At 28.1% G+C, this 27,981-nt stretch overlaps 3 protein-coding genes across 4 annotated transcripts; 2 read left to right on the forward strand and 1 right to left on the reverse strand.

Annotated features, from left to right (window-relative positions):
- The first annotated feature begins 8,658 nt into the window (after positions 1-8,658).
- Positions 8,659-9,323, forward strand: LOC100205178 (protein LZIC). The gene has a single exon (XM_065805219.1). It carries the CDS (start codon positions 8,722-8,724, stop codon positions 9,286-9,288), a length of 567 nt encoding a protein of 188 aa, XP_065661291.1. The 5' UTR covers positions 8,659-8,721; the 3' UTR covers positions 9,289-9,323.
- A 1,677-nt stretch (positions 9,324-11,000) lies between these two features.
- Positions 11,001-11,528, forward strand: LOC124811390 (small ribosomal subunit protein bS1m). Its single transcript, XM_065805221.1, has one exon. The coding sequence runs from the start codon at positions 11,036-11,038 to the stop codon at positions 11,498-11,500; it is 465 nt and encodes a 154-aa protein (XP_065661293.1). The 5' UTR covers positions 11,001-11,035; the 3' UTR covers positions 11,501-11,528.
- Positions 11,529-14,465: 2,937 nt separating this feature from the next.
- LOC136084685 (uncharacterized) lies at positions 14,466-20,373 on the reverse strand. Of its 2 annotated transcripts, none has more exons than XM_065805222.1 (10): positions 20,132-20,373; positions 19,942-20,054; positions 16,770-16,952; positions 16,536-16,675; positions 16,199-16,286; positions 15,947-16,118; positions 15,695-15,879; positions 15,402-15,561; positions 15,162-15,277; positions 14,466-15,047 (listed from the first exon to the last, which is right to left on the reverse strand). In XM_065805222.1, exons 1-10 carry the CDS (start codon positions 20,226-20,228, stop codon positions 14,772-14,774), a joined length of 1,530 nt encoding a protein of 509 aa, XP_065661294.1. In that variant the 5' UTR covers positions 20,229-20,373; the 3' UTR covers positions 14,466-14,771. The 2 variants fall into 2 exon arrangements, with proteins under 2 accessions (XP_065661294.1, XP_065661295.1); XM_065805223.1 differs by having other exon boundaries at positions 14,708-14,910.
- Positions 20,374-27,981: the final 7,608 nt, after the last annotated feature.

The following is a 27,981-nucleotide window of genomic DNA, read 5'->3' on the forward strand; positions in this document are numbered from 1 at the left end:
TTATAATGATGACATGAGAATAGTATGTGTTTTTATTATTAATAATATGAATGAAAATTTAATAAAAAAACACAAAATCAAATAGTAAAATTTTTATTCTTAGTTTGAATTTATAAAAGAATACATCTAAAATGCACAAGTATTGATATATTTGTAAACACATATTTATTATAAGTATTTAAAACATATGTTTGTTATAAAATACCCAAGTATTAATTTGTAAACATTTATTATAAGTATTTAAAACACATGTTTGTTATAAAAAAAATTAAAGTTGTTATTTAACAATAATATTGGCACAATACATGTTTGATTTAATAGCAAAAAGGATATCATAGGCATTTCAAATTTAAAGCGAGTAAAAAATAAATCTGATGTGCAGATAAAATTTTTTTAACATTGAGCACAAAGTTTTAAACAAAACTGTGGAAAATCACAGTTATATTAATCATTATAATATTAAAGGGGTGCTAAATTACCCAACTGTTACAGTTACTCAATTACGGTTAAGTTACAGTGCCATATAAAATAAGCATAATGTTTTATTGCACCAATGTTGTTTGCTACTTAGGATATAGTCTTTGTGCAGAATGGAGTGATTAAGTACATACTAATCAGGTATGTACTTAATCGCACCAATCTGGTACATACCTGGTTAGTTACATATTTGGTATATGGTAAAAAATAAATTTTTGACTGAAAATTGCAACCCAAAACTGAAAGTTAAAAATTACAATTTTGCGAAGACAATTTTTGACTAAAAAATGCAATTCAAATCTTTAGTCAAAAATTGAAATCAGTTTGATGTAGCTATGAAATCAATAGTTTTTCATGGTTTGTTATCAAGTAATGATATCATTATGAGATAGTCATGTGATATTATGATCGTTGTGGGATAATATTGTGCTGTCAAATTTTTAATAATACAATAATATCACGTTGGTTTCATGTGTTGGCTGGGTTACCCAGATGACGCACTTGAATTGGCCTGACATCCGTGTTTGATTGGTAATAAATGTAATTTTGACGGTCGGCTGCTCATCGGCAGGACGTTAAGAAAAATGCCAAAATGATATCAGCGCAATGTCATTTTTACGTTTTTATGTACGTCCTGTATGAAACTAAAGGTTTTGTAATTGCAAAATTTAAAGAACTTTGAAAATTCGAAAACTCAAGTCTAAAATACTTCAGCTCACTTAGAAAACCATAAGTATATGTAATACGTCAGTATGGAGTAATTCAATCCTTAAGTGTCTCGGGGCAGTACGAGACACTTAAGGATTGAAAGTTATGTGAAAAAATTGGAATTAAGCAAAAAACTAAACAAGTGTACAGTAAAGCCTATTTAGGGTATCTCTTTTCAAAACATATGAGTAAATTTATTATATGATTAAAATCATTTTAATTGGATCCACAGAGAATTTTAAAAATAGTAACAACTTGACTCATGTGTTCCGCCTTACGGGGCAAAACGAGACAGCATATGTTCTGCAACTAAAGAGTAAAAATAAGAGATTATCTAATTATTAAAATAATGAAAGGCGTTAAATACAATTCATTAAAAGTATAGTAGCTTTAGCTTAAAAAATTAACCTGCTTAGCTAACCTAACCACAAGCTAACAAGGCTTAAGTTAGCCTTGAAACATAGTTCAAACTTAACCGCTACCCAAAAAAGTTATTGCAAAAGTTACACAAAGACATATAATAATGGATCATTTCACCACTAGTTACTGAAGATACAATACGTTGGCCTGTAAAAATACAATTATAAAATATAAACCAAAAGTTCGAAATTTTATTAGATGCCCTCAGGAATAAATTAACTTCTTTCAAATATTTTATCTTCTTATATTAATGTATTAAAATTAATACTTAGTTCTAAATAAAAGTTGATAAGTTATTTTTCGGTTGTTTTTCTACTTTCATACTTATTTGGTGAACACGCTTAAGTATGTAATTAGCTTAAAACTTTAAATAAACGGTTCGGTGACTTTAAAGCGAAACTTTTAAGAGAGAAACTTTTAAAAACGAAGGTCGGGAAAGCAAAAAAGTTAAAAGCAAATGGGATGGGTTAAGCGAGAAAAAAAGTTTAATATCATTGGTAACATTATGACATATAAACACTTATAAACATATAAACACTGAAAGGTTAAATCATAGTTCTATTTATCGTCAAATTCCGCCTTGTGAAAATCCTGATGAAATAGCTATTACTGATGAAAATATAAAAGTCGCTATTTCTTGCCTAAAATTATAAAATGCCAAGATCATTTAAATATATCTGCAGAACATTTAAAATATGCCCAGTGCGATGAACTAACGCAATGGATAAGAAAATTTTTTCACTTTTCAATTAATCATGGATAGACTTCTACATCTATGTCAACTTCAACTATTATACCGTTAGTCAAATCGTATAAAAAATCACTTACCGACCCAAAAAACTACCGAGGTATCAGTATTATTTACGAAACTTTTAGAATACTTAATTTTACTCATCAGTCCTGAGATAAAAGAAAGACATCCCCTTCAATTTGGTTTCAATAGTAAGAGTTCGACCTCGCATGCTGAATTTGTTATAATCGAAACAATTAAGCATTACAACAACAATAATTCGCCTATTTATTTATGTTCTTTAGATGCTGAAAAAGCTTTTGACAGCTGCAACTGGGACATTCTCTTTGATAAATTTTACTTTGATAAAAACTTACCTCTCCAAATAGATAACACTATATCTTTTTTATACCACAAAAGTAGTGCAACTGTCTCTTACCTAGGTTCCAAATCAGTTTCATTTGCTCTTAAGCAAGGAGTGAGACAAGGCTCCATTCTGTCCCCCTACCTAAATAACATATACACCGAAAAGTTACTCGAAACTATAAAAAACGATAACGTTGTGGGTACTTCTATACATGGAAACTTCACAGGTGTTGTTGCTTATGCTGACGTTATCATTCTTTTTAGCTCTACTCTATCTGGTCTTGAAAGGCTGATTACAACGTGTAATATTTACAATAACTTAAACGGCATAAAGCTCAATGCTGTCAAAACGGAACTGTTGCTTTCGGGAAAAAGACAATTAACTAATTGCAAGATCACCCTAGACGACCATCAAATAATACCAAATGAAAAACTTAATCATCTAGGCTTTATTTGGGGTACACAAAAATCTATTTTAGCCTCACTCAATAGAACAAATATTAACAATAGGGTATCAAATTTCCAAACAATAGTGCAAACTCTGATTCAATCTGGTATCCGGTTTGTACATCCATCTTCAATTATTCAGTTATATACATCTTTAGCAGTTCCGACGCTAACGCACGGTCTGGAACTCTGTGAAAATACAGAGTCAATGCAAAGACTTAATAAACCTGGAAGAAATACAGTCAAGTCATTTTTTAATATCTCTAAGTATAGCAAAAACTATATAAACTCTCTATTTAAAGTTCGGGAGATATCGACTTACACACAACAAAATAAAATTAACCTATTTATCCATCTATTAAATAATAAAGTAACTTTTGAAATCATCAATTCTCAGCTTAACTATTGTTCATTAAATTATTCATTTTTAGATGATATAAAGGAATTATGTAAGATCCATAAAATAAATATGAAAAACTTAATTCAGGATAAAAAGAATGTGAAAATTAATATTTCAGAAAATATAATTCCTGATGATACTTATCAAATTTTAGTACAGGCAATTCAATGTTGGAATGCAAAGCAACAGCGAACAATTTTCAATAATACTCTTCAAGAAAACATTATCAAGTGATATACTTTATACTCTCTTTATATATCTTGAACTATTTTTATGTATTTTTACCTTGTAAACACATTTACAGAGGGTGTTTAATAAAATAATAATATATAATATATTATTTTTATATAAATGAGTTAATATTTAAAAAGGAAAACGCAATTGACTATTTATATTAAAATTGCTAATTGTTAAAGGTCATATATTCTAGATAAGAATAAGTGGACAGAAGACTAGGTATTTTTATAGAATTAGAGAAATCAGTTAAAAGCATCTCCATGGGGCTTTGACTAATTTAAATTTTAGCATCATTTAGGAGAGGAATAACTATTAATAAAGACTGGATTTTTTTCTTTGAATTGTGTCATCTAAAAGGTGTTACAATTGAAGTGAGTCAGTTTCAGAAATAAGTTCATGAAGTTTATACTTTATAGAAGATAGAGTAAGGCGAAATTGAATTGTTTAGAATTTTGCTCCAAAACAAAGTGTAAAAGTGTTTTATGTGCCATCATATCGACCAGTTATATTTACTGGTGAATTATCTGCAAGATAAAGTGAATTTTTTAATATTTGTATTAAAAATAATGTTGTTATCAGACATACACTTTAGTAAAATGAATAATAGCTCAAAGTCTGTCTCAAAAATGACTTTTATATGTTGTATTTATAAAGCCTGATTTTTGACTTACAATCTATAAGTCAAAAATCACATTATAAGTCTCTATAATATAGAGACTTATATTGTGTATGGCGTATATATTATCTTGATCAATGTTGTTACACTTGAAATATGTTGCTGTAGCTTTTAGGTATTTTGTTTGGCTACTATTTTTTTATGATGTTGTTTTGATTTGATTTTTTCCTTAAACAGAAAACTGCACAGTGTTTTTTTTCCCACGTATTCAATTTCAGCAATATTTTTGTGTCAAAATTATCTATAATTCATTTTACAGGAGGTAGTGTAGGATTATTTTATTTTTGACTACTTTCTTATTTTGCATTGTGGTTGTTTTTATTTTTTAGAACACTTCAAGGGTATGATTTAATTAATAACTTGGTGGATTCTTCTTGGTTGATGCCTAAAAGATTTTTTGAAGGCAAAAAAAAAGTGTAAAATGCATAACATTCCAGCTAATACAATACGTTGGGCTAACATTGGAAGTATTTTTTTTTAACATCTTTATTTCTAACAAGGCTGCAAGCAACTACTATTACAGAAAAGATGAAATTTATAGAGCAAGATAATGAATAACAGAAAAATTAATAGATTGTGAATAATATGAATCAGGAAAACAAGATGAAAAGTGAAAAGTGAAAAAGTGGAGTGAAAAAAAGTTTAAGGAAAAAAATTAGACAAATAAGAATTTTGGGAGCACTTAGGAACAGTCATAGTAAAATAATTAGACTTAATTGAATGATGAGTAATACAAGAACAAATTTTAGTAGAACGCACAAGAGACGCTAGCTCTTTAGAGCAGTGTCCATTGTAGTGTTTATAAAAAATAGAAAGAGAAGCAACATTACGATAATGTTATAATGGTTGGAGGTTGGCTGCAAGAGCAGCTTCTTGTTTACTGCAAGAGCAGGTCAAGGTGCAAAAACAATTCATTTTTGCACCTTCTCTAAAAGAGAAAGGGCATCACTAGAAGATCCACCAAAGATATGGTGAAAGTGTTCCAAACAAGGATGGATTTAGGATTTATAGAGATAAAATATTTATAGATATTTATAGAGATGCTTGCGTTGATGTATGCTTATAAATTTAAAAATATATCATAAGTTGACAATATATTTAAAGGCTGAATGTTCTATTTATTTTTTGTATAAAGCTAATTTAAAAAAAGGTTCATAAGTTTAGAAGCTTTAATACAATATAGTAAGTTTTGACACTTCTATTCTGAATAAGATTAATTTATTAAACATCATATGAATTAAAATATAAACTAGTTTTTTAACCTCTTATTCTTTACATGAAATTGGCATATTGGCTTAAATAGAGAAATAAATACAGACCAATAATGACAATGCTTTAGCTCATTCACCTAATTAAAAGACTCAATAAACCATATTGCATATTCAAAACGATTATTACTGAGTGCAAGGAATCTCAAAATTAAACGCAGAATAAAGTAGATTTACTTAAGAACATTAAAATCTATCAACATTTGCCCAAAAACTACCCTAAAAAAAAACATAGAACTTCAAAAACATACATCTACAATATTTTTTAAAAAATCAGCAAAGAACAATACAGCGGAAAAAATAGAATTAGCCTCACCTTTATTTTTTGTTTTAATTTAACAAAAATGGCAGTGAAACAATTATTAAGTCTACTTTATTTCTCATTATCTTATACTATAACTAATAAGTTTATAAATTGGTATGTTTAATTAATTACAAATGGAAAAAAAATATTCAATTTGCGGAGAAAATAGAATTAGCCTCATTTATGTTATATACAAGAAAATACAGAAAATATTTTGTTTTTTTGCTCATTTAATATTTAGTATTGCTTCCTAATTTTTTAATGACTTCAAATATGCGACTTGACAAATACTAGTCACAAGATTTTGGATAGTTTCTATAGATATTTTATTCCAAGCTTGTCTGATATGAGTTTTCAGCTCCAAGGTGGATTCAAATTGCTTTCCATTTTCATAAACCTTTCTAGAAAGTATTCCCAATAGATTTTCAATTAGGTTAAGATCTGGACTACATGCAGGCCATTCCATTAAATGAATATTTTTTTCTCTAAACCAAGCGTTTTGTAAGTTTTGAATTATGGATAGCAGCATTATCTTGTTGAAAAATGAAATTTTCACGCATCAATTCCTCACCATGTTCAGGCAAACTTATTTCTAATAAGTCAATGTAGTCTTGTGAATTGATATTTGTTGAAATCCATGCCAGTGGGAGTTTTCCAGCAAAGGAAAAAGCCCCCCAAACCATAACAGTTTCACCACCAAAGTTACAACTTATCTGAGTTTCTTTCTCTTTTCGAAGATCATGAAAGTAATGTTGATTGCCATCAGGACCATCTAGATTGAAATTTTTTTCATCACTAAAGAGAACTTGATGCCACTCATCCTGGCAAGATATGTGTTCTTTTGCAAATTGTAATCTAACTTCTTTATGACGAGCAATAAGTTTTGGTTTTGGTTTACGCTTTTTCCAAACTGTGTTTGAATCTTCATGTATAATTTGTCTAACACATTGAACAGATACAGGTAATTGTAAATCAGCACACATTTTAGATGCAGTCATGTGGTGAGCAGCAGCCCAACATACAATAGCTCATTTAGTACGATTATCAATTTTACGTTGGCCACCACTTCCCTTATAAGTTCAATAATTAACGCCAATCTTGAAGTAATTATTAACCACTTTTGGAGATCTTTTAATTTTCTTTGCAATTTCTCAATTAGATAAGCCTGTATCTTTGTTTATTCATTTTACGCTTACCACTTTCCATTTCAAATTATGGTATTAAAAACCAAATATTAAAAACTTTATGAGCACTGGTTTTACAGTCTTTGCTTAATTTACAAAAAATAATAAAAAATAAGTCACAAATGCGTATTACCAGATCAAAATATACAAGTCAACTGAAAATAATTATTAATGAGGCTAATTCTATTTGTTACCGCAAATATCAAGTATTATACACTTTATGGTTTTATTAAATGTATTGCAATTTAATTATGCTATATTATAATCTAAAAAGTTGTTGTTTGTAACAATAATTATATGTGTGTTAATACAAAAGATGCACCGCATAAACTTGTTTACAGATTTACAAAACATTGGATCAGTACATGGTGAGGCTAATTCTATTTTCTCCACTGTATGTAACCCAACCAATCCGCATATATATTAAATAGCAAAAGAAAATATTAACTTTAGGACTAAAAATAATTTTATAAAGAGAACATTATTTCTTATAACAGATCATAAGCATAAGCATAAGTGATCAATTTGATAAACATAAACTGATAAAAGTTTGCCTTAATTTACATAAATAGGAATACTTGTAGATACTATTATCTACTAGATAATAATTTATATCAAAAACTAACCTTCATTTGTCTCTTTTTTAAATATGTTGTGTTGATATATTTGCTCTGGCTTTTAGTTTATGACTAAAAATTTAAACATCAATTCTTGAGGTTTAACTATCTAATCATTTCTAAAAGCATCAAGGGTAAACAGCCTAACTCACCATACCTAATCAAAATAAAAGCACATTATTAACTTGCATCCTTTTAATTTTAAGAATAGTTTTTATTTAAACAAAAAAACAATTTTTTGCTTGAAATGTAATGTAAAATATCAAAAAAGAAATTAAAATGAAATAATATCAATAAGAAATTATGCAAGTCTATTTTTATCAGATAACTTGTAGCGCAAAAATAATTTTTATGGAAGATTTTATACCTTTTTGTTGCACTGTAACTATAACTCTCAGCTAGAATACCAAATATATAAATAATTCTAAACGATGACTAATAAATAAAAAATATAAAACAATTTAAAAAAAAATAAATTCAAACGCCAAATAATCTATAATATAACATTGAAATAATAACAAAATCACAAAAAATTATCTCAATAATAACATAGTTGTTGTTGTTGCTGAATTATCACGATACTTGATTTCCCGGTTTTCGCTCTTACGTTCTTTCGCTTTTAAACTTTTCGCTCTGACGTCCCACTACCAAATAAACAGAGTTTTAGCGTAAAAGTGTTGCTGTAATTTCGGATTTACGCGTATCGTTTTATACGAATATGGAATTATTGAAAAACAAAATAGTTTTTAAAATTATTTATACTTATTTTCATTTTTTCTTCAAAATAATTACTTATAATACTGTTTTTTTATTCATTAAGTTGTATTTTTAAAATTATATCTAGTATTTTTTTATTAGCATAAATTATTAGTAAAAATCATTAATAAATGTCTTCACGAGGTCAATTCGAAACAGAAAAACTCCATCATAAACTTGAGGCTCAACTAGATCGACTTGTTAATCAACTTAGTGATTTGGAAGAGTGCAAAGAAGATATGGACAAAAATGAATACGAAGAAACTAAACAAGATACTTTAGAGCAGTTGCGCGAGTTTGAAATTTCATTGAAAAAAATGATTGAAGGTAACATAACTCTAGTTGATGAATTTAATGGGATACAAATTGCTATTCAAGCTGCTATTTCCGAAGCCTTTAAAACTCCTGAAGTTATTAAAATGTTTGCTAAAAAGCAACCTGAGCAACTCAGGCAAAAGTTGTCTCAATTACAGCAAGGAATTAGTTCAGGAAAATTATGTGGTGTATTTTATCAACAACAAATTGTTGAAATTTTAAGTGCACTAAAAAAACTTGGTGAAACTTTGACTCATTCTGAAGAAGAGTATTTAAGAAAAAATGCATCAGCCAAGTTATATCAATTTTCAAATGTTAGTGAAACTATTGGAGATAGCCTTTTAAAAGTCGTTCATAAGGAAGTAAAACAAAATAATGAATAGTTTTTATGAAGTATAAAATCACAAATTTAATAAAATGCAAAAATAAAACCTATAAATGATATCAAGTAACTTTTTCTAGAATATTTTTCTAGAAAAAAAAAAACAGATTTTTATCTTTTCTAAATAACAACCAATTAAATATGATTATGAAAAAAAAATTTCAATATTTTTTTAGTTTTCTTTTAATTTGTATTCTTTACTTCTATAGTTTAGTAAATTTTGAACATTAGGTGTTATTATTTCTTATTTGTAGATTTTATTTTATTTACAGCTAATTTATACATTTCTTTATTTTACACTTCATTTTGATGAAATATTTATTCTAATATAATAATATGTTAAATTTTTTCCCAAATATAAATATATACTTTAGCTGTATCATACAAGTATGTATGATATATATATATATATATATATATATATATATATATATATATATATATATATATATATATATATATATATATATATATATATATATATATATATATATGATGTCAGAGTGCTCATTTAAACTAAAATTAATTTAGAAGGAATAATGTAAAAAATGCCTATATGGAATAACATTGAAATTTGGATTTAGGAATAGTATCAAAAAACTAGCAAAGAGGTAGAACATGCAAGGAGCGCTGCTACATCAATTAAGGGCTTGGCTTGGGCAGGCAGTCTATCGGTTAAAAAAAACTGAATAATAATAATTTTTTTTAATTTTCGACATTTTTAATATTCAATTTTTAATTATTTTGATGTTAATCATTTTCTTTATATTTCGAATTAGTTCAGTTTGATACTGTTACTACTACCCCTTACTTACATACATATATATATATATATATATATATATATATATATATATATATATATATATACATACATACATATATATTCTTATATATAATTATATAATTCTTAAGAATTGATTACTTCTGCTTTTTTTTACAATATTTTTTAAAGGGGGGATTTAATGCAATTATTATTTGAGCTCACTTATTTTTATAGTTTTTTATGAGAAACTTATTTTCATGTCTTACTACTTACGTACTAATTTTGAATTCTTTTTATTCTTAAAGGATTTCTTATGATTGACAAAAAGTTTTTTCCATTCACCCTCTGTTAAGCCAATATATTGTAAGATATATAATATATTGTTAGCCAATATATTCTAATAGTGTACCTGATAAACAATATATTGGTTTAACAGAGGGTAAATAAAAAATTTGAAAAAATTATACATGCAAACAAATAATGTTTATTAAACAAGAAATCAGAATTGATTTCTAAATGCAAGCACGAAAATAAGTTTCTCCTAAAAAACTATGAAAATAAGTGAGCTCAAATAATATTTACATTAAATTCCTCCTTTAAAAAATATTTAAAAAAAAACAACAGAAGTAATCAATTTTAAAGAATTCTTTTACAATAGTGTCAGCATATTCCACAAAATGTGTGAAAATTTACAGTATTACAGACATTTACGACTTCCTGTAATTTAATTTTTGGTATAAATTGGTATGAAGTTTTATTGATTTGATTATTCATTTTTTTAAGTGGTTTTCTACTAATTTCTTTGCACACTATTTTGTACAATACATTTTGAAATTGTTTATATATATATATATATATATATATATATATATATATATATATATATATATATATATATATATATATATATATATATATATATATTCATATATATTTATACAAATATATATATATCATTATTTTATTTAATTTTACTAGCAAAATGTCTTTACAACTTGTATCAAAGTTTTCCAGTAAAGTTTCTCAATTTTTGCGATGTTCAAGTACAAAAACTATAGGAGTGATGTCAAATGATATAGAGAATCCAAATGAGATAAACTTTGAGAAACTGTTAATGGAATCTAAGTTGATAAATTTCGGACGTCCTGACAACAAATGTGTTGTAGGTAAAATTATTAGTAGATGTAATGATGATCTTTATGTTGATTATGGGGCTAAACACGAAGCTGTTGTAAAGATACCTGTTCATCAATCTGTTCTAAAAGAACTTGAACATGTTAAAACTGAAGAATATTACAAGGAAGGAGATTTAGTTCGTTTACTTCTACGATCATATGAAATGACTGGACTATTTCTTGGTGATACAACTCATATTACTATTTGTGAATCAGATGCCATTCTTCTTGGACCTTATTTAAAAGGTGTAAATAAATTCAAATATGTTTAAAATATGATGTTTTTTACTTTTAATTAAATTTCTTTTTCTTTAGTTCTACCTTTTGTTTAAATTTCATTGAACTACCTGTTGAAATTTTCAATTTGGTAAATTTTAATGATTTGAAATTTACTATATTGATCATTAGCCAATAGTTAAAGAAATTTAACATAAGTAAGGTAAAAATACTTTTTAACTGGTAACATTGCAGATCAGTTTAACGCTTTTTTGTTTCAATATATTGTACTTGTGATGTTAGTAATGAGATTTTTTTTTTTAACTTATGATGATATTATTTTAATTATTTGCCTAATATATTTTATAATATATTTTTAGATTTAAAATGTTTCCAAAGTGATTCGAATGTAGTACATACAGGTTACTTGAGCTTACCATTAGTAGATCCCCTTTGTCTTTTTAAAGTGTTTTTTTAGTACATTTATTTGCTAAGCTAAAAACATTAATTGATACAACAATAAATGGATAATATGGATGAATGAAGAATTTAGATAAATAACCTTGCATATGGCTTATAAATTTAGAAGCAAAGCTTACGTCCAATCCAAGTCTACTTATGTAATACAAACCCTATGAATACTTAAGTAAAATAAATGTAAGGCAAAAAAAAAAGCAAATACCGATGTATTATATACGAAGTTTTTCTAGAAAAGTTACGTATATAATACATAAAAAGTCCTATAATACGTACCTTTTAAACGTATTAATACGTTTAAAAGGTACGTATTTAAAACATCTTTACATACATAAAAAGTCCTACAATACGTATTAATACAGGGTTCGTTGCGAACCTGGAAAATATGGAAAATTGGTTCATTTTGGCAAAACTGAGGGAAAACCTGGAATAGTCAGGGAATTATTATTTTTTAATTAGATCAGGGAATTTTGATAGAGAAAGTGACTTTTATAATTATGGTGTTTTTTTCTCTTGCGATACCATACAGCTCATAGGAATTGATAAAGGTTTTATTGTAATTATTTGTTTTGACAATCCTAAAATGTCCATTTATAACATATCCAATATTGCCGATGGCTTTTTTATATGTTATTCCGTGTTAAAAATAGTCAGGGAAAATTGAATGATTTTGTAAAAAAAGTCAGGGAATTTTATATGAAAAATTGTCTACGAACCCTGTAATACGTTTAAAAGATACGTATTTAAAATATCTTTCCAGCCGCTAAAAGTACCCAAAATTATACAAAACACGCTTAAGTACGAATTAAATATTTACAATTTTGTTTAGGCTGTTACATTTAAATAAGTAGAAAACACTTATATAACTTTGTAGAATACACTAACAATTTACATTAGGCATCGACCTACGGACTAATTGATTTTTTCAATATGTAAAATAATCTATTATCAGGTTCGTACCATGAACAGTGGTCTGTAATAAGACTTTGCAATATGCACTTCTTAGCGTCTCCTTATAAAATATCATTAAAAAAAGGTTCTGTTAGTCCTCTCAAGTTTGCACTAACCTAAACTACATTAAAAATTTTTATTTAGCGCTCTTGTCACTATACAGTAAAATAGTTTTTTAAAGCTTAGCACAAATTTTCAGACATGTTTGAAGCATATGCTGGGCATACAGCAAATGCTTTACCTTTGAAAGAAAAGCGCACCAAAAAATAATCTAAACTTTCTCAATAGCGGCAACCCAAATCATTTTACGTACACGTAGAGCAGGATTTCCGAACCTTCTCTAAACCGTCCCCCAAAGTATATATAATAACATTTTCATCGATCGATTAGTTAAAATTGTTACTTGGTGTAACATTTTATGTATGTACTTTTTATTCAAAGGGATAATATTTTGTATAATGCATTTCTGAAAAGATATATATATATATTTTTAAACAGAAAAAATAAAAATATTAAAACTAAAATTCATTCTCCGAAATAATATTCAGAGTTTCCTTTTACCTTTTACAAAGTTCTGGAAAGCTATGGAACCAAGGAAGAACTTTGATTCCGGAAAGCAATGGAATCAATGAGGATGCTTTTTGCATGAATCAAAGCATAGTTTTCCATGGTTACCATCGACGTACCCCAAGGTTCGGTTTTAAGTTTTTTATAGTTTGTTCTGAATATTGACGGTTTTCCAGACAAATTTAAAAATCTGATCAAGCTCTGCTATACTATGATGATAGTGTAGTCTAAATTTAGTCCAAGACGCAAATTTTATGCAACTAGACAAAGCCATCAAAATCTAGAAGTACAAAGATATGCAAATATGGGAGAGTGAAAAAGCATAAATCAATAATTTCAATTTAAAAGTACGTACACTCTTAAAAAAGTTCCAATAAATTATACGAACTTTCAGTCGTTTCGCTTGAACTAGTTTGCTTCAAAAAGTGCCAGACGAATATTCAGGCAAATCGCCTGAACCTGAACTGTTCATTAAAAAAACCTGAACAACTACGATAGGTAACCTGAACTGTAGTTCAGGAAAAAGTTCTGGTAAATTATACGAACTTCAGGCGTTTAACCTGAACTAGTTTTCTTCAAAAAGTGCCAGACGAACATTCCGGCAATTCACCTGAACCTGAACGGAAACCTGAACAACCGCGGTAGGTAACCTGAAATAGTTCTTTACAAAAACCTGAACTGGCGCGATAGCAAATATGAATCCGAACTAGTATTTAAAAAAAATTAAATATGTAAGAAAGTTGCTTATAATGAGAAAATTTTCGGAGATTTAATATTTATATAGACTTCTTTGTTTCAAAAAAAATATTTCTAATATATGATCTAAAAGTAGAAGAATATTCAAGTAAATTTTGAAAAATAAGTTTTTTTTCCCAAGTTCTTCGCAGTAGTATGTCAGATACATTTATGGATAACAAATGAAAAGTTACGCTATTAAAACTTTTATAAAAACTCCATTTTTTTAAGCTAAGTTTTGATTTTTTAAACATAATGATTTTTAAACATAGACTTAAAAAATAAGCTGTAACATAAGATTTTGTTTATATAAAAATGCTTTCAGTCTACAAGTAAATATTTTGAGTAAGATAAAATAAATATTTCCAAACAATTACTACATAACTGTTATACAAGGAAACTTTTATTATATTGTGTATACCAATATGACTAAACTAGCCATATTGGTACACTTAGCCACATATATGTACACATCACAAACTCAATATAAATTACAAAATAAAAAATTTATTGGTATCCATTAAAATAAAAACATTTAAAAGTTTATCCACTTCTTAATTTTTCATTAACAAACAATGACAGATCACTGCCACCTCTTTACAACAGCAAATCGTTATTAATACCCATAACTACACGTTGTAAAAAATGTAAAACATGTCTGCACTCTGGCGCATATTCAATATCGATAACGAAGTATAGTTTCAGTAAACGGTCTACCGCACTCAACATGCCATTTCTAATAGGAATAACATTATCTTCTATAAAAATAAAGGATTGAATCAAGTTGCCTCGAGCCCCTAGTGTAATAACAAATAGATGCATGAAAGACGTATGTCTATTTGCATCAATTATAGTCTCCATAGCTGTAGTGTCCTTTGTAAAAACAAAAATAATTAAGATACAATATAGAAGCGAAATTATTATTGATCTAGTTTATAGCACATACCATTTAGCTAGAAATATTAAACTTAAAAACAAAAAACTTACAGGAAAGATTTGAATAAAGTGAGCTGCAACTTCAGCTGTAGACGGTCGATGCTTATTTCTAGGAGACACTTGAAGAATGTACGGAAGCAAGTGAAATGCAAATTCCATATTTCGATCTTTGATTTTTAAAAAAATTTAAAAATTCAAACTGCATATTTCAGAATAAAAAAAATAGTTTTAAATAGTTAGTGAAAGTTATAAAATATAAAAACAGTAATTAAAGAAGACGATGTGACATACCACTTGAAGATATTAGTTGGCTGTCAAGCTCTAAAAGTAGTTGCTTAGCCATTGGATTCGCCTTTCTACGAGCCCAAGTAATAACATGAGGAGCCATATTCTCCCATTGCATAAGCAAATCTTGAGCATTTTCAAATGTTGCTGTAAACTCTCTCTGAAACTAATATAATGATAATTAAGAGTCCTTAAATGTTTCTCAAACAAAAAATCAATTTTACTCTAGTAATACTCCAATAGCAGTAATCCAAGACATTAGGATATACATTACAAATGTAAAAAACAAAACTACTTACATCAAACCCTAAATCTTTAAATGGGGGGAATTTCCGAATAAACTCATGAAAAGGCGGTTTTGATGACATAATCCAGTTTCTTCGTGATATTCTAGTTTTTTCAAGAATAAATTGTTTTCGATCATACTGAATGTCATCAAATGACAACTCACTCATAATGTTTCGCTCTTCATTTGAAAAAGGAACTAAAAAAAATAGTTAAGCATCATTTGTTGTATATATAAGTATGACTTACAGTTTTATTAGGCTTACCTGCAACATCAAAAGTTGTTGGGGAAATGGATTTTCGTTTTCGAGTAGCTTGGGCATGGACACCATCAAACTTCCTAATTGTTTTCAGCCGCTCCTTGATATGTCCATGAGGTGTTATTTTCTTTTTTTTACCATTCACTTCAACTTCCTTATAAGCACAATAGTAATTTTCCTAAACATTTAAATAAGGATAATGGAGTTTAAACAGCAAAGAAACTAATTACATTTAGATAACAAAGTTAAATAACATACATATCCTAGAGGTCCACCAGAGTGCAGTTTAGGAAAAGCGTTAATGATTGACATAGCAAGATTTGTTTTTGTTGCTCTTGATGGATACCTAAAGTAAATACATAATAAAGTAATAATAATAACCATAATATTTAAAAAATGTTATAGATTTAAGTTAAACAGATAGATTTCCTACCTGGTTACTTAGCATTATTCACCAACTTAACATTTTTTATTCTGTTCATTTTTTTATATAATCTTATTATAAAAAAGTGTTTGAAAAAATTTACTATGCATAAAATATTCAGAAATAAAAGGATATTTAGAGCAAACTGTAAAATCACATGTAATGACTTACAAGTTCCCAACTTTATTGACCATAATGTTAACAAGAATATGAACCATTTCAAATCTGTACTTAAGTAACATTCCAGTTGTGTCATATTCAACAATGACAAGTTTACCTGTCTGATGCTCATCAAGCAATTTATGAACATCCTAAAAAAGAAGAAATTTTTTGAAAATATTTTTAGAAACTAAAATTAGTCCTTATAGTTTTAAAAAACAGTTAAAAATTAAATTAAAAAATTACAAATTTGATATTGTCTATTCGAAGTACTGGAGTATGAAGAACATCACTATCACATGAATATGTTGAGTCTGAAAAGGGATTGGAATTTGATATATAACTAGTCTGATTAAGTGAAACATGGTTATTTGCAATAGTGAAATCAGTTTGTGAATAATCTGTCTGCGCATAATCTGTGGATTGTTCCTAAAACATAACAAATAATTCAATTTACTTAAACTTACATATTGCTATACTTTCAAAATTACTAAAAACAGCTCTCTCTTTATATATATATATATATATATATATATATATATATATATATATATATATATATATATATATATATATATATATATATATATATATATATATATATATATATATATATATATATATACAGCCCTCAGAATTAAGGTTGGCATGCTGACCTAAACTAATAGCCTACCAGGTCAGCCATTATTTATCGACCTTGTTTCTATCTTTTATGGTGAAACCTTTGTAAAAATATGTTTTTGCCTACTTAAAACAGTTTAAGGTCTGCATTTTATTTCCAACTAATTTTATTTTTCTAATACTGAGGGTTGTATGTATGTATGTATGTAACTATATCTATAATAAACAGATTGTTTTTGCCATAGAACTTATCAGAAAATATTAAACTACGTATAATAAATATTTACAATATGGCCAGATATTTCATGGGGTAGGTATAGAAAGTTATCTTTACATAGTTGATGATTCAAAATAATATGCATGAACTGGCAATTTATATTCAAACAACGCACTGCATTAAGAGGTTTGTAATCTATTATGTCACATGTTCTTATACATAGTTTTTGGTTATCTAGTAAACAACAATAAGATAAAGATAGATTGCAATATTTGTGGACAACCCACTTTGTTGTGAAAAAATACACAACTTCACTATGAACAAAAATCTGGTCAATGTGAGCAAAACTTGGTTCACCATCACTATTAAAATCATAAAGAATTGTTTCACATGATCTGTATTTCTGGCCCAATATGGTAACACAATCAACAGCTAAAACTTCACTTTCTTCACCAATAAAGGGAATAATAAGATTTTTGTTTTCTAATTCTGAAACTAAAAACACTTCACCATTTTTTACATCAGCAATGGTTTTTAGGGGACCATGAGTCATCCAAGCTAAGGCATGAGCAATTTGATGTCTCTTTGCAATTGAAAAAGAAAAGTTCTGAAAATTGCAAACAATATGAGCTAATCTTTTTGAAAAATTATGTTTGGCTTCATAGGAAGAAGACGTCCACTTCTTTTTTTAATAGTTCCATAATGAATCATTCTGTGATGCTTTTAAAGAAGTTTTTTCTCAGGATAACATTCTTTCATCAATGATATACATCATTCCTCAATATATGTGATTTGTAAACAATTTAAATTTGGAGATAAAATTACATCACACAATTGTTTTAAGATTTGGTAAAGTTGTCACTTTTGTGTATCTACTTTATCAATAACATCAGACAAAATAAGTGGCAAATACATAAACAGTGTAAGCATCTGAGTAGAGCGTTGACCTAGTAAAGAGTCAGTACTTTTCATGCGTGACTCATTAATAGTACTAGGTTTTGAGCTGCAGTCAATACCATAATCCATAAACTTGATGCGCCTATTCAGTTCTGTAATGGACATACATTTGACATCATATAACACATGATAAAGAAACAATTTAACTTCACACGGAATAACTCCTTCAAAAATATCATGCATTATGTCTGCAGAATCATTAGAAGCAGGATGATAATAAGGCAAATCAGTTAAACAACTAAACTGTTTAATTCCACAATTCTTATTAGAAATTTCCCCACTTTGCATCTGGTGAACTTGAGAGTTGTATAAAATATCGGTTCTTAGAGCTTGTTTGTCTTCTTTAAAAACATGCTGGATGTCAACTTTTGATATCATACACATGTCACATGGAAATGAAACAGTGCTGAAATTTTCCATATATCCTAGTATAGAGTGCAGACCTAAATTGTCTCCAACAATTTGAGTTAGCAAACATCTAAAGTTAGTTTTTTTGCCATCCATAAAAATATCAAATCCTTTGTCATGAAGTTTTTGCAATTCATTTACAATCACTTTTATCACTGGCTCTGCTGAATATTTCTTTATGTCTATTGCATGAGTTAATGCTAACATATGAATATTGTTTAAGGATGAGTTTGCTGCGTGAGGAAAGTTCTTTACCACAAAATAAAAAGCACCAAGTTTATGAATGCCTGTTTTTGATCCAAGAGGATTTGTGGTCTCTACTTCATCGAAGTATATTTGAATAAACAAAGGGAAACTTTTAGGAAATTTAAATTTAGCATATGCCATTAACTTTTTACCATTTTCACCACAACACCAATCTTCAACAAATTCAAAATTAGATACTTGCTCCACTTTTAACATACTCATAGCTTTTGGCTGTAGCAACACAAGCTTTATTGTGCTTTCAATAGGTATGTAATAAAACAAACCTTTTACTTTGACTTGTATTTGTTTTTTAGTCTTTCTGTCACGTTTTGTATCCCATCGTTCAGCCATTGAATGTGGTACTGGTATGTGGATAAGAGTTTAACAGATGGTGTTTTCCATCTGTTAAACTCTTCTGTTAAGTTGTCTATTACATGCTTCTCACACCTACATGTTTCCAGTACTGAAACTGTTTTACCTAGTAAATAACTAAGTATGTCTTCAATTAGGTTTTGTGAACAGTTCTTAACAAACAATGAAGTACTTAAAGGAATAGAACTGGAAGAAATTAAAGCCATAATAAATTTTAATGCTGCTTGTGATATGCCATACTCATCAACAATAGGTGAGGCAACATCTTTAATATTTTTCTCGCATCCTTTGTCTATTTTCATTTTACTTTTACCTTCAGAATTAGGTGTTACTGGATTTTCACAACTTATGTTAAATGTTCGATCAATATTAACTACAAAACCGGTGTGATCTTTATTTATATGCTTTCTTAGCATATTATATGTAGTAAACAATCGTATACAACCACCGACATTACACCGAAGTTGACAAGGCTCAAATAAAAGATGAACATTTCTCAAGTGATTTATGTAACAAGCAACAGTTGAAAAATCTTTGGGGCAAAGGTAACAACACATCGACATCCTTAAAAAAAGTAAATAATAATATTAAGTTCACCTTTTGTGCTGCAATGAGAGACTGAAGCTTTATTGCGTGACCCATTTTTATTCCAATACAATGAAACAAAACAGAGTTCATTTGCAAAAATGCATCTCCGTCAATATCCTCACCTTTAAATATTAAGTTTACGAAAGATAACATTTTCAAAGTTATTTCAACTAGTTAAATTTATGTAGTAAATACTTACTCGACAATTTCGCTGTTGTTTCCACAGAAATTCTTTTTGAAATCAAATGATTAATTAACTCTTGAGTGTTTAAATTTTTTAACATTACCGAGCACATTCTTTTAAAAAGCGAAAAATTAAGATTAAAAGTTCAGGTTTTTACAGGCTCGTGCGTTTTGTTTAAAGTTCATGATTAATTTATATCAACAGTAACTGTTGATCTAAATTAATCCTGAACTGTTCAGGCAAAAGGTATCATGAGAACGCAACGATCGAACTTTCAGTTGTTTCGCCTGAAGTTTCAGGCGTAAAAAATAGCCTGAACAGTTCATGTAAATTTTACCGGAACATTTTTTAGAGTATACTTCAATTTTTTTAATTTATCATACTTAACCAGCTAATCAATAGAAAAGTTAAAATTCTCACTAAAGATCCTAGTTTGACAACATAAAAAAATGTATGGTGTAGGGAGTAGAGAGTATAGTTTTCCTCTACGCACACGATGATGGGTTCAGTGACGCAGCAGCTTTTAAACTATAAGTTCATATAATGCTCTTTAACCAATTTTTTTTTTTGAATAGAGATGGAAAGTTTACACTAAAATATATAGTTTCTAAAAAAACCTCGCCTTAAAGTCTATTTTCATTGTGATAATTAAACTTTTTTAGCTTTTAGTTCAGTGACACAACTTAATTTTCGCAGATGTGTATGTGACAAAAAAACACTTGAATTATTTTTAAACAGTAAAAGTTTTTTTACTCAAAACGTATATATAATCTCAAAAATTCTTTCTAAACAAAAATATGGATATGTTTGGTTTAAAATGTTGCAATAACTTGCCCTCTAATTGTACTCATTTTTTCGAATATTAAAAAAAAAAACAGCTGCTAACATTCATCAAATTTATCTACTCGGTTCAAATATTTTCTATTCAAAATGTATTTTAACAATAATTTTAAGGTGTTTAAACTACAATTAAAAAAAAAAAGTTTTTTGAAAAAAGAAATTTTTAAACACGAAATTTATCTCTTCCATCGTGGAAATAGCCATATATTTTATCTTATACACTTTGGCAGTTTTTTTTATGATTGAATTGCTTAAGGTGGTAGACTGCTAAAAAAAAAATTTTAAAATCTGACATTATTCCAATTGATTTTCTCATTTTAAACACGATAAATAGGATTAAAAAAACAAAAAAATTTTTTTTTTTCCTCATTCTAATTTTTGGGCAAATTTAAGTGTTTTTAGGCCTAAAAAGTGCAAAGTTCTTGGAAAAGATATCTCAAAAAGTAAAATATATCAAGTCTCAAAATTTTACAGTTGCGTACCTTTTAAGTAGATAAATGTCCTGAGATAAACAAAAAATTTGAATCTTTTTCAATTTCGATGCACCATAAGCTTTTTCTATGCGTCTAAATTTAGGCCAAATTCCTGACCCCAAAACAGCCCAAAAAATTTGATTTTAATTTTTATCCAAAATTTCTTTATCTCAGGACATAAAGCTCATAAAAATGAACATCTGTACAAAATTTCAAATCAATTGGACAAATACAGCTCCCGCAATCTTATCCAGAATATGAAAAACTTTACAACAGAGAAAAATGCAAATAAAACTTTATATTTTGAAAATACAAATATATTAACACTTGAAAACAGGTTAAAAACCCCCCCTTTTCATATAATGTTCTTTCTTCATCATTGTGCTTATCATCAAACCCCTTCCTTGTTGCTCTAAGCTTTTTTCTTTGTTTTTTAAACTTTTCAGATGATTTTATGTCCATAAGCTTTTCACGTAGCACATCACTATTTTGAAAACCGTTTTTAGTAAAATGTCCTGGTAAAATTCCTAAACTGTGAAGAACATCTATCATACCAGTTTTACCATCATTAAACTGTATGACAGCAGATGCAACACTAATTTCAAGTGTTGACCTACCCACGTACACACTTTTTGGGCATTTTGTCCAAATTACATTATTGAGCGATTCATTTGCATTCTGTGTTTCTCCATCAAGACATCTTTTTAATAACTTGTTTGCACCAAGATTTTTGTGTGAAAAAATAGGTTTTATAATTTCACAAACAGCTTCTGGAATGTTTATACTGTTTTTATAAGTCAAAGTTTGATTAATCTTGTCCCTTTGATATTTACACCACGAATCGCTAGTACGAGGACAATACTTATGGCGTTCTTCATCGCTGCTGCTTTCATAACAGTGATGAATTAGTCCTGCTATGGATTTTTTCATGCCATACAAATTCCCTTTGTTTTGTCGTATACTCATTCCATAATAGTTTTGCAATGTATTAATGACTTTATCTGTCATCCTTCCTTTTCCAGTAAGTCTTTTACCATCTTTTAAAACTTTTCCCTTGTACAATACTTTAAGAGAGCGTAAACGAGACCCAACTCTTTTTTGAACATGACTGACACATTCACTTTTTTCAATTTTATACCCTGGGTAAACATTATTACTTTCTATATTTTGGTAAGACTTACTGTCACCATCACCACAGTATTTTGTATAACGCAGTTTGTTAAAAACAGTTGATCGTTTAAATATTTGCAATGCCCCAATAGCTTCCATTGCACCTGCACTACCTTTGTGATTAATTGGGCAAATATGTGATTCTACCCAGTCATTGTATCCCGGTATATCTTTGTTTCTCTGCCAATATTGGCAACTTTTACAATCCTTTATGAGAGTTTGAGTGTCAACACACTTCCCATTACTAATAGCTGTAACAACACCGTTCAGCGAGGAAAAACCGCGTCGCTGCCACGTTCGATCAACACTTACAGTAACATTTTTTATATCAGGGTCACCAATAGTAGACTCACTTGTACGTTGTGCTTGTGCAGCTGCTCGCTTCATTGAATCTTGGGCAACTTTGATATAAGACGAATGCAATTTATAGACAATGTTATTGTATGTTTTTTTTTGCATTGGTGGTGGACTGTTTATTATGTTACAAAAACTTTCCATTGCAGTATAACCTTTTCCAATTTCTCTGAAAGCTACACACATTCTGATATTAATGTCAAACGATTTCATGCCTTGTGTTTCATTATCACTGTTTTTTTCAATTTTTTTTGAGGTAAAAAACTCATTTTGCCATTGACATTTTTTTGCAGTGCAAGACAAAACAAGTTGATGTGAAAATTCTTTCTTTCTTGATAAATCATTATTCAATTTTATTAAAGATTGGCATTTTGGACAAGAACCAACAAGATTTAAAATTGAACTCAAGACATCAGAATTAAATATAATGTAACATTCAGGATTACTATCTTGACTAATACTTGGAGTATCAGAAGTAGGTAAATTTAACTTTTCAGCAGATGCTGATTTGCTTGAAGAAGTATTTGTTAGAGATGTATTATTTGAACTTGAAGTAGTATATTCAGAAGTCAAGTGAATTTTATTCGCAAGTAATCTATAACATTTACGTTTTTTGCTTTTAGACTTATTTCTTCTTTCTGCAGAACCCATGTTGATAGTATGCACTTTTATCGAATTAATATATAGTAATAAACCAATTCAACAACGTTGTTCTTTCACACCATGTCATTTAAACATAGAAAAACAAAAAACAAAGAAGTAGCTATTGGTTTGAGTGCTTAGATTTTGTAAAATTTAGTTAAAATTGCCTTATTTTGACGTTGCTATGAGCGTTGCTAGGGGAAGCAAAATCACCCTACTAAGTTTAAACTATTTTTTTAGGCCTTTTTATGTTTTTTTGTAAAATAATATGTATGTTTTTAAAAACAGCAATAGTTAATACAAAAAAAGTTTTTAACTAATCAACTTTTGAAAAACTACTTTTTTCAATGTTTTTTAGCAGTCTACCACCTTAAATCATCTACCAAATAAAATTTACAATTTAATAAAAATATTGATCTATAGTGGTTTGAATCATTAAATATTGTGCAACACATAAAATATTGTGCAACATATAAAATTCAAACAAAGTTTATTAATTATAAAGGATATCATTTATATTTAGTTCATCTTCATCTTCTTGAAACACCTCGACAAATAAACAAAATGGATAATATAAAAACTTTGCAGTATAATCATTTTTGCAGTAGAATTAGTTTTTCCACACACTTTCCACAACACAAAAAAAAATATGATGGTAGCAATGTGACTACAACAACCTTACGTTCTTAAACCAGAAAAACACCCACATGCCCAAGACAATACTGATTCTGGACTATCGATGCTTGGTAAATATTTAATAAATAGCCTATATTTAGTAGCGTTTGAATGCCTTGACTGAACTTCAGCGGAAATCTATGAAAATTTTGAATTTGTTGAAAATTTTTATCTATCAAAATAATATATTTTCCATTTTTATTTAAATGTTCTGCTAGATAACTGTAACTTTGCTTTATATGATAGCTATGAAATGTGATGTATTTTCAAATACCTTCTATAGGAAACTTTGGGAAATCATTTATATCTAATGCATCAATTGGTTCAAATTGCATTTTACTTTTGCTTTTTGCATTTAAAATGTATGATTCCAATTCATTTTAAAAACTAATTTTATCTTTCATTAGAATTATCTTATGTGCAATATTCTTTGTGCCTTTATTTATCTAATATATGCTTTAAATAAAAACAGCTAAAAAAAGTCACACCGCCAAGCCCCAAATAGGAGGGCAGTGAGTCAGGTTTTTTTTTTTTTCAATCTTAAACTTAATTTATATTCATCGACAAATTTAAAATTTGATTCAATAATCTCTTGTTGTTCGGCATTTATGACCTTATAAAGTTTACACACCCCTCAAATATGATGACCTTACTAATGTGAGCATACTTAAAGATTTCTTAGATGTAAGCAGTGAAGTTAAAGTTGCTTTGTATTTTTTGAATCGACTTTATGTGGTGAAAACAGGAATCAGTACAATTAGTTTAAACTTATATGCAGTAATTAGCGGCTATCATTTAATTAAAACGCTGCAGCGTTAAAAAAAAATTAAACAGCGCGCTGTTTAATTTTTTGCGTTGTTAAAATAATATCATCACGCATGAATAAATCTGTGGCGCGAAATTTTGGTGAAATTTTGATATCATACAGATTTGGGGAGAAATGTAAGAGAGTACTGCTATATCGACTGATTTAGGTAAAACATGCAAGTGAATGCTGCTACATTGACTGAGGGTTTCTTATATTTCTCCTTAAATCAGAATGATATCTGGTCTCCGTTTTTTTGAAAAATGAAAACCTAATTTTGAGTCATAGCATCTTTCGCTTACCGCTCAAATTACTCAATTTTTTTCATTGAAACTACCTAGTTTAAAATCCTAAAATAAAAGTGATTTTAATTACTTTTTAAATAAAAATAAAACAGTAAAAAATTCTAATATTTTAGCAATAATATATTTTTTAATACAAATATTTTTCGGTAATTTAAGGTCAAAAATTCTGAATTTTTATCGTTCAAAAGTTTGAGTTAATAAAATTGAAAAAATAACGAACTTATTTTTTTTTTATTGTTGCGGAAAACATAGTAGTATTATTTCAACAAAAAGTGGTTCAAAATTTGATCTTTTAATGATAAGTTTCATTAATAACGAATCATTATATTCCAAAAATTAGTTCTAATTATCAGATTGGTATTTTTTTACTTAACTAATATTATTTTTTTGAGCTAATTTAAAGTGCTCATATTACCAAGTGGTCTGGGTAATATGAACACTTTTGCTACTTTTTTAAAACCTCTGTGTTTTTAAGAAAAAATTTCGGGTGCCAAAATATCTATGTGGATCATGAGTAGAGATCCCTAAAAATTATTTATTCAAAAAAATTTTGGATCCAGCATAATTATTTTTGAAAATATTCCAATTTTCACTTAAAGTGCTCATATTATCCTAATCTACCATATGTGTTTTAAAACAAAAAAAAAATAAAAAAATTTAAAAAAAAAGGGGTCTAAAATGTATGTAAGTTGGACACTCTTTTTTCAAAACTGTTATTTAAACTTCTAATATTATTATGGAGGATTTTGATTTTTTCATAATCAATGTCATTTTTAATAAGAAATTCTTTTAACTGATTGGGATATTGATAAGAACAACATGTGTTCAGATCATTAAAAAAGCTAATCATTGAGACCAAATGTTTGCTTTTTTTACTTTTAATTTTTCACCAGTTTACAGTTTCACTTTCAAATTTCATTAAAAAAAAGTGACCCCTAATCAAAAGTTTTCCTCCCTCCTAAAAAAAAAGTCTGGTTACGAACCTGGTTAAATTTTTAAACTTTCTTGCTTCAAAATTGTGAATAAAGAAATTAGCATTAACTATACCAGTTACAATTTAAACTGCAATGATTGCGGCGACAGGGGGGTTGGGACATTCCTCCCCCCCCCCCCCCTCTCTACACACTCAAACACTTTTTCCAAAAAATTTTCCTCCTAGTTTCGAAAAAGTTTTCTTTTATATGAGATTTTTAAATTTGCCATCAGTATGCAAGAAAATAATTATTCTATTGAATTGATGTTAAAAAAATACTTTTTTAAAAAAAATTCTTTATCGAAAGGTTTTATTTTTAAAAAACGTTTTATTTTTACTTAATAAGTAAAAGATTCTATTTTTTGTAAAAAAGATTATATTTAAAAAAAAAAAAACTTGCATTTTTTTTTTTTTGAACACCAACCGAGGGAAAAGAATTGAGGTGAAATTAAGATTACAAAATCTTCGCAAATATCAAAAGCGCAAACGGATGATACGAAAATAATTGATAAATCGAAAAGTGGAGAGCTGCGTTCATGCCGAGCGCACTGGTTTAAAAAGTTTTCATGGCTTCATATTCAAAGGAGGGGATGCAACTAATGTAAATAACTATCGCTCTATCTCTGTTCTTTCTGTATTTTCAAAAATTCTAGAGAGAATCTTATATAACAAAATAAACACTCATCTTTTTGTAAATAATTCTTCATTAAATAATCAAAATGGTTTCAAAAAAAATAACTCCATCGAAAATGCAATACTTCAGTTTACACGTAGTATAAACGAGTCATTTAATAAATCTGATTTTTTTGATTTATCAAAAGCTTTTGATACTATTGATCATCAAATTATTAAAAAGCTCGAATCATATGGAATCACAAGAGTTGTTTTAAAATGGGTAAAGAGTTATTTAAATAATCGTTAATAATTAAAAAGGTTGAACTATATGGAATCACAGGAGTCGTTTTAAAATAGGTAAAGAAAATAATTTTTAATTCGTGCTCAATATGTACACATTAACGATAAATCACCAAAAACGTTAATAAGCATTACTTGCGGCGTGCCTCAAGGTTCTTTATTCGGACCTTCTCTTTTTCTTATATATGCCAATGATCTCCATAAAGCATCCAGCCTGGAGTCAATAATGTTTGTCGACAAAACAAGTTTATTTTTATCGCACAGCAACATTACAATACTATCTGAAATTATGAACTAACAAAAAGTACTAACAAAAGTAAACTAGAGCCTCTTCATCGTCATCAAAAACATATAGCACGTTTAGTTAATTCTTGTGATCGACGAACTCATTCAAAGCCTCTCTTAAGAAAAATGAATGTTTTAAAATATATCAACTTAACGTATATAATATTCTTCCATTTATGTACAAATGTAAATCTCCGTCTCCTTTTCATAGGTTATTTATAACAAAACAAAACAAACAAACAAACAAAAAAAAAACAAAAAAATACGATATACGAAATGATGATTTTTTGATGCAACCATTTTCGAAAACTAATCATTGTCAATTTTGCATATCATTTCGTGGACCCAGCGCCGGCCTTAGCTTTTTGACAGGTTGGGTAAAACTTGTGAACGCGCCCCTAAGTATATATGGGTGGGTTGTTACCATT

This window comes from Hydra vulgaris, chromosome 09, assembly GCF_038396675.1.
Source record: "Hydra vulgaris chromosome 09, alternate assembly HydraT2T_AEP".
Classification (NCBI taxonomy): Eukaryota; Metazoa; Cnidaria; class Hydrozoa; order Anthoathecata; family Hydridae; genus Hydra; species Hydra vulgaris.

Excerpts from the sequence above, each read along its gene's own strand:
- LOC136084685 (XM_065805222.1), bottom strand. The coding sequence starts at position 20,228 with ATGTGCTCGGTAATGTTAAAAAATTTAAACACTCAAGAGTTAATTAAT. Across the intron at positions 20,055-20,131 it reads AACAACAGCGAAATTGTCGA|GTGAGGATATTGACGGAGAT; the intron begins GTAAGTATTTAC and ends TAATATTTAAAG. Across the intron at positions 15,278-15,401 it reads CCAACTAATATCTTCAAGTG|ATCGAAATATGGAATTTGCA; the intron begins GTATGTCACATC and ends TAAAAATCAAAG.
- LOC124811390 (XM_065805221.1), top strand. The coding sequence starts at position 11,036 with ATGTCTTTACAACTTGTATCAAAGTTTTCCAGTAAAGTTTCTCAATTT.
- LOC100205178 (XM_065805219.1), top strand. The coding sequence starts at position 8,722 with ATGTCTTCACGAGGTCAATTCGAAACAGAAAAACTCCATCATAAACTT.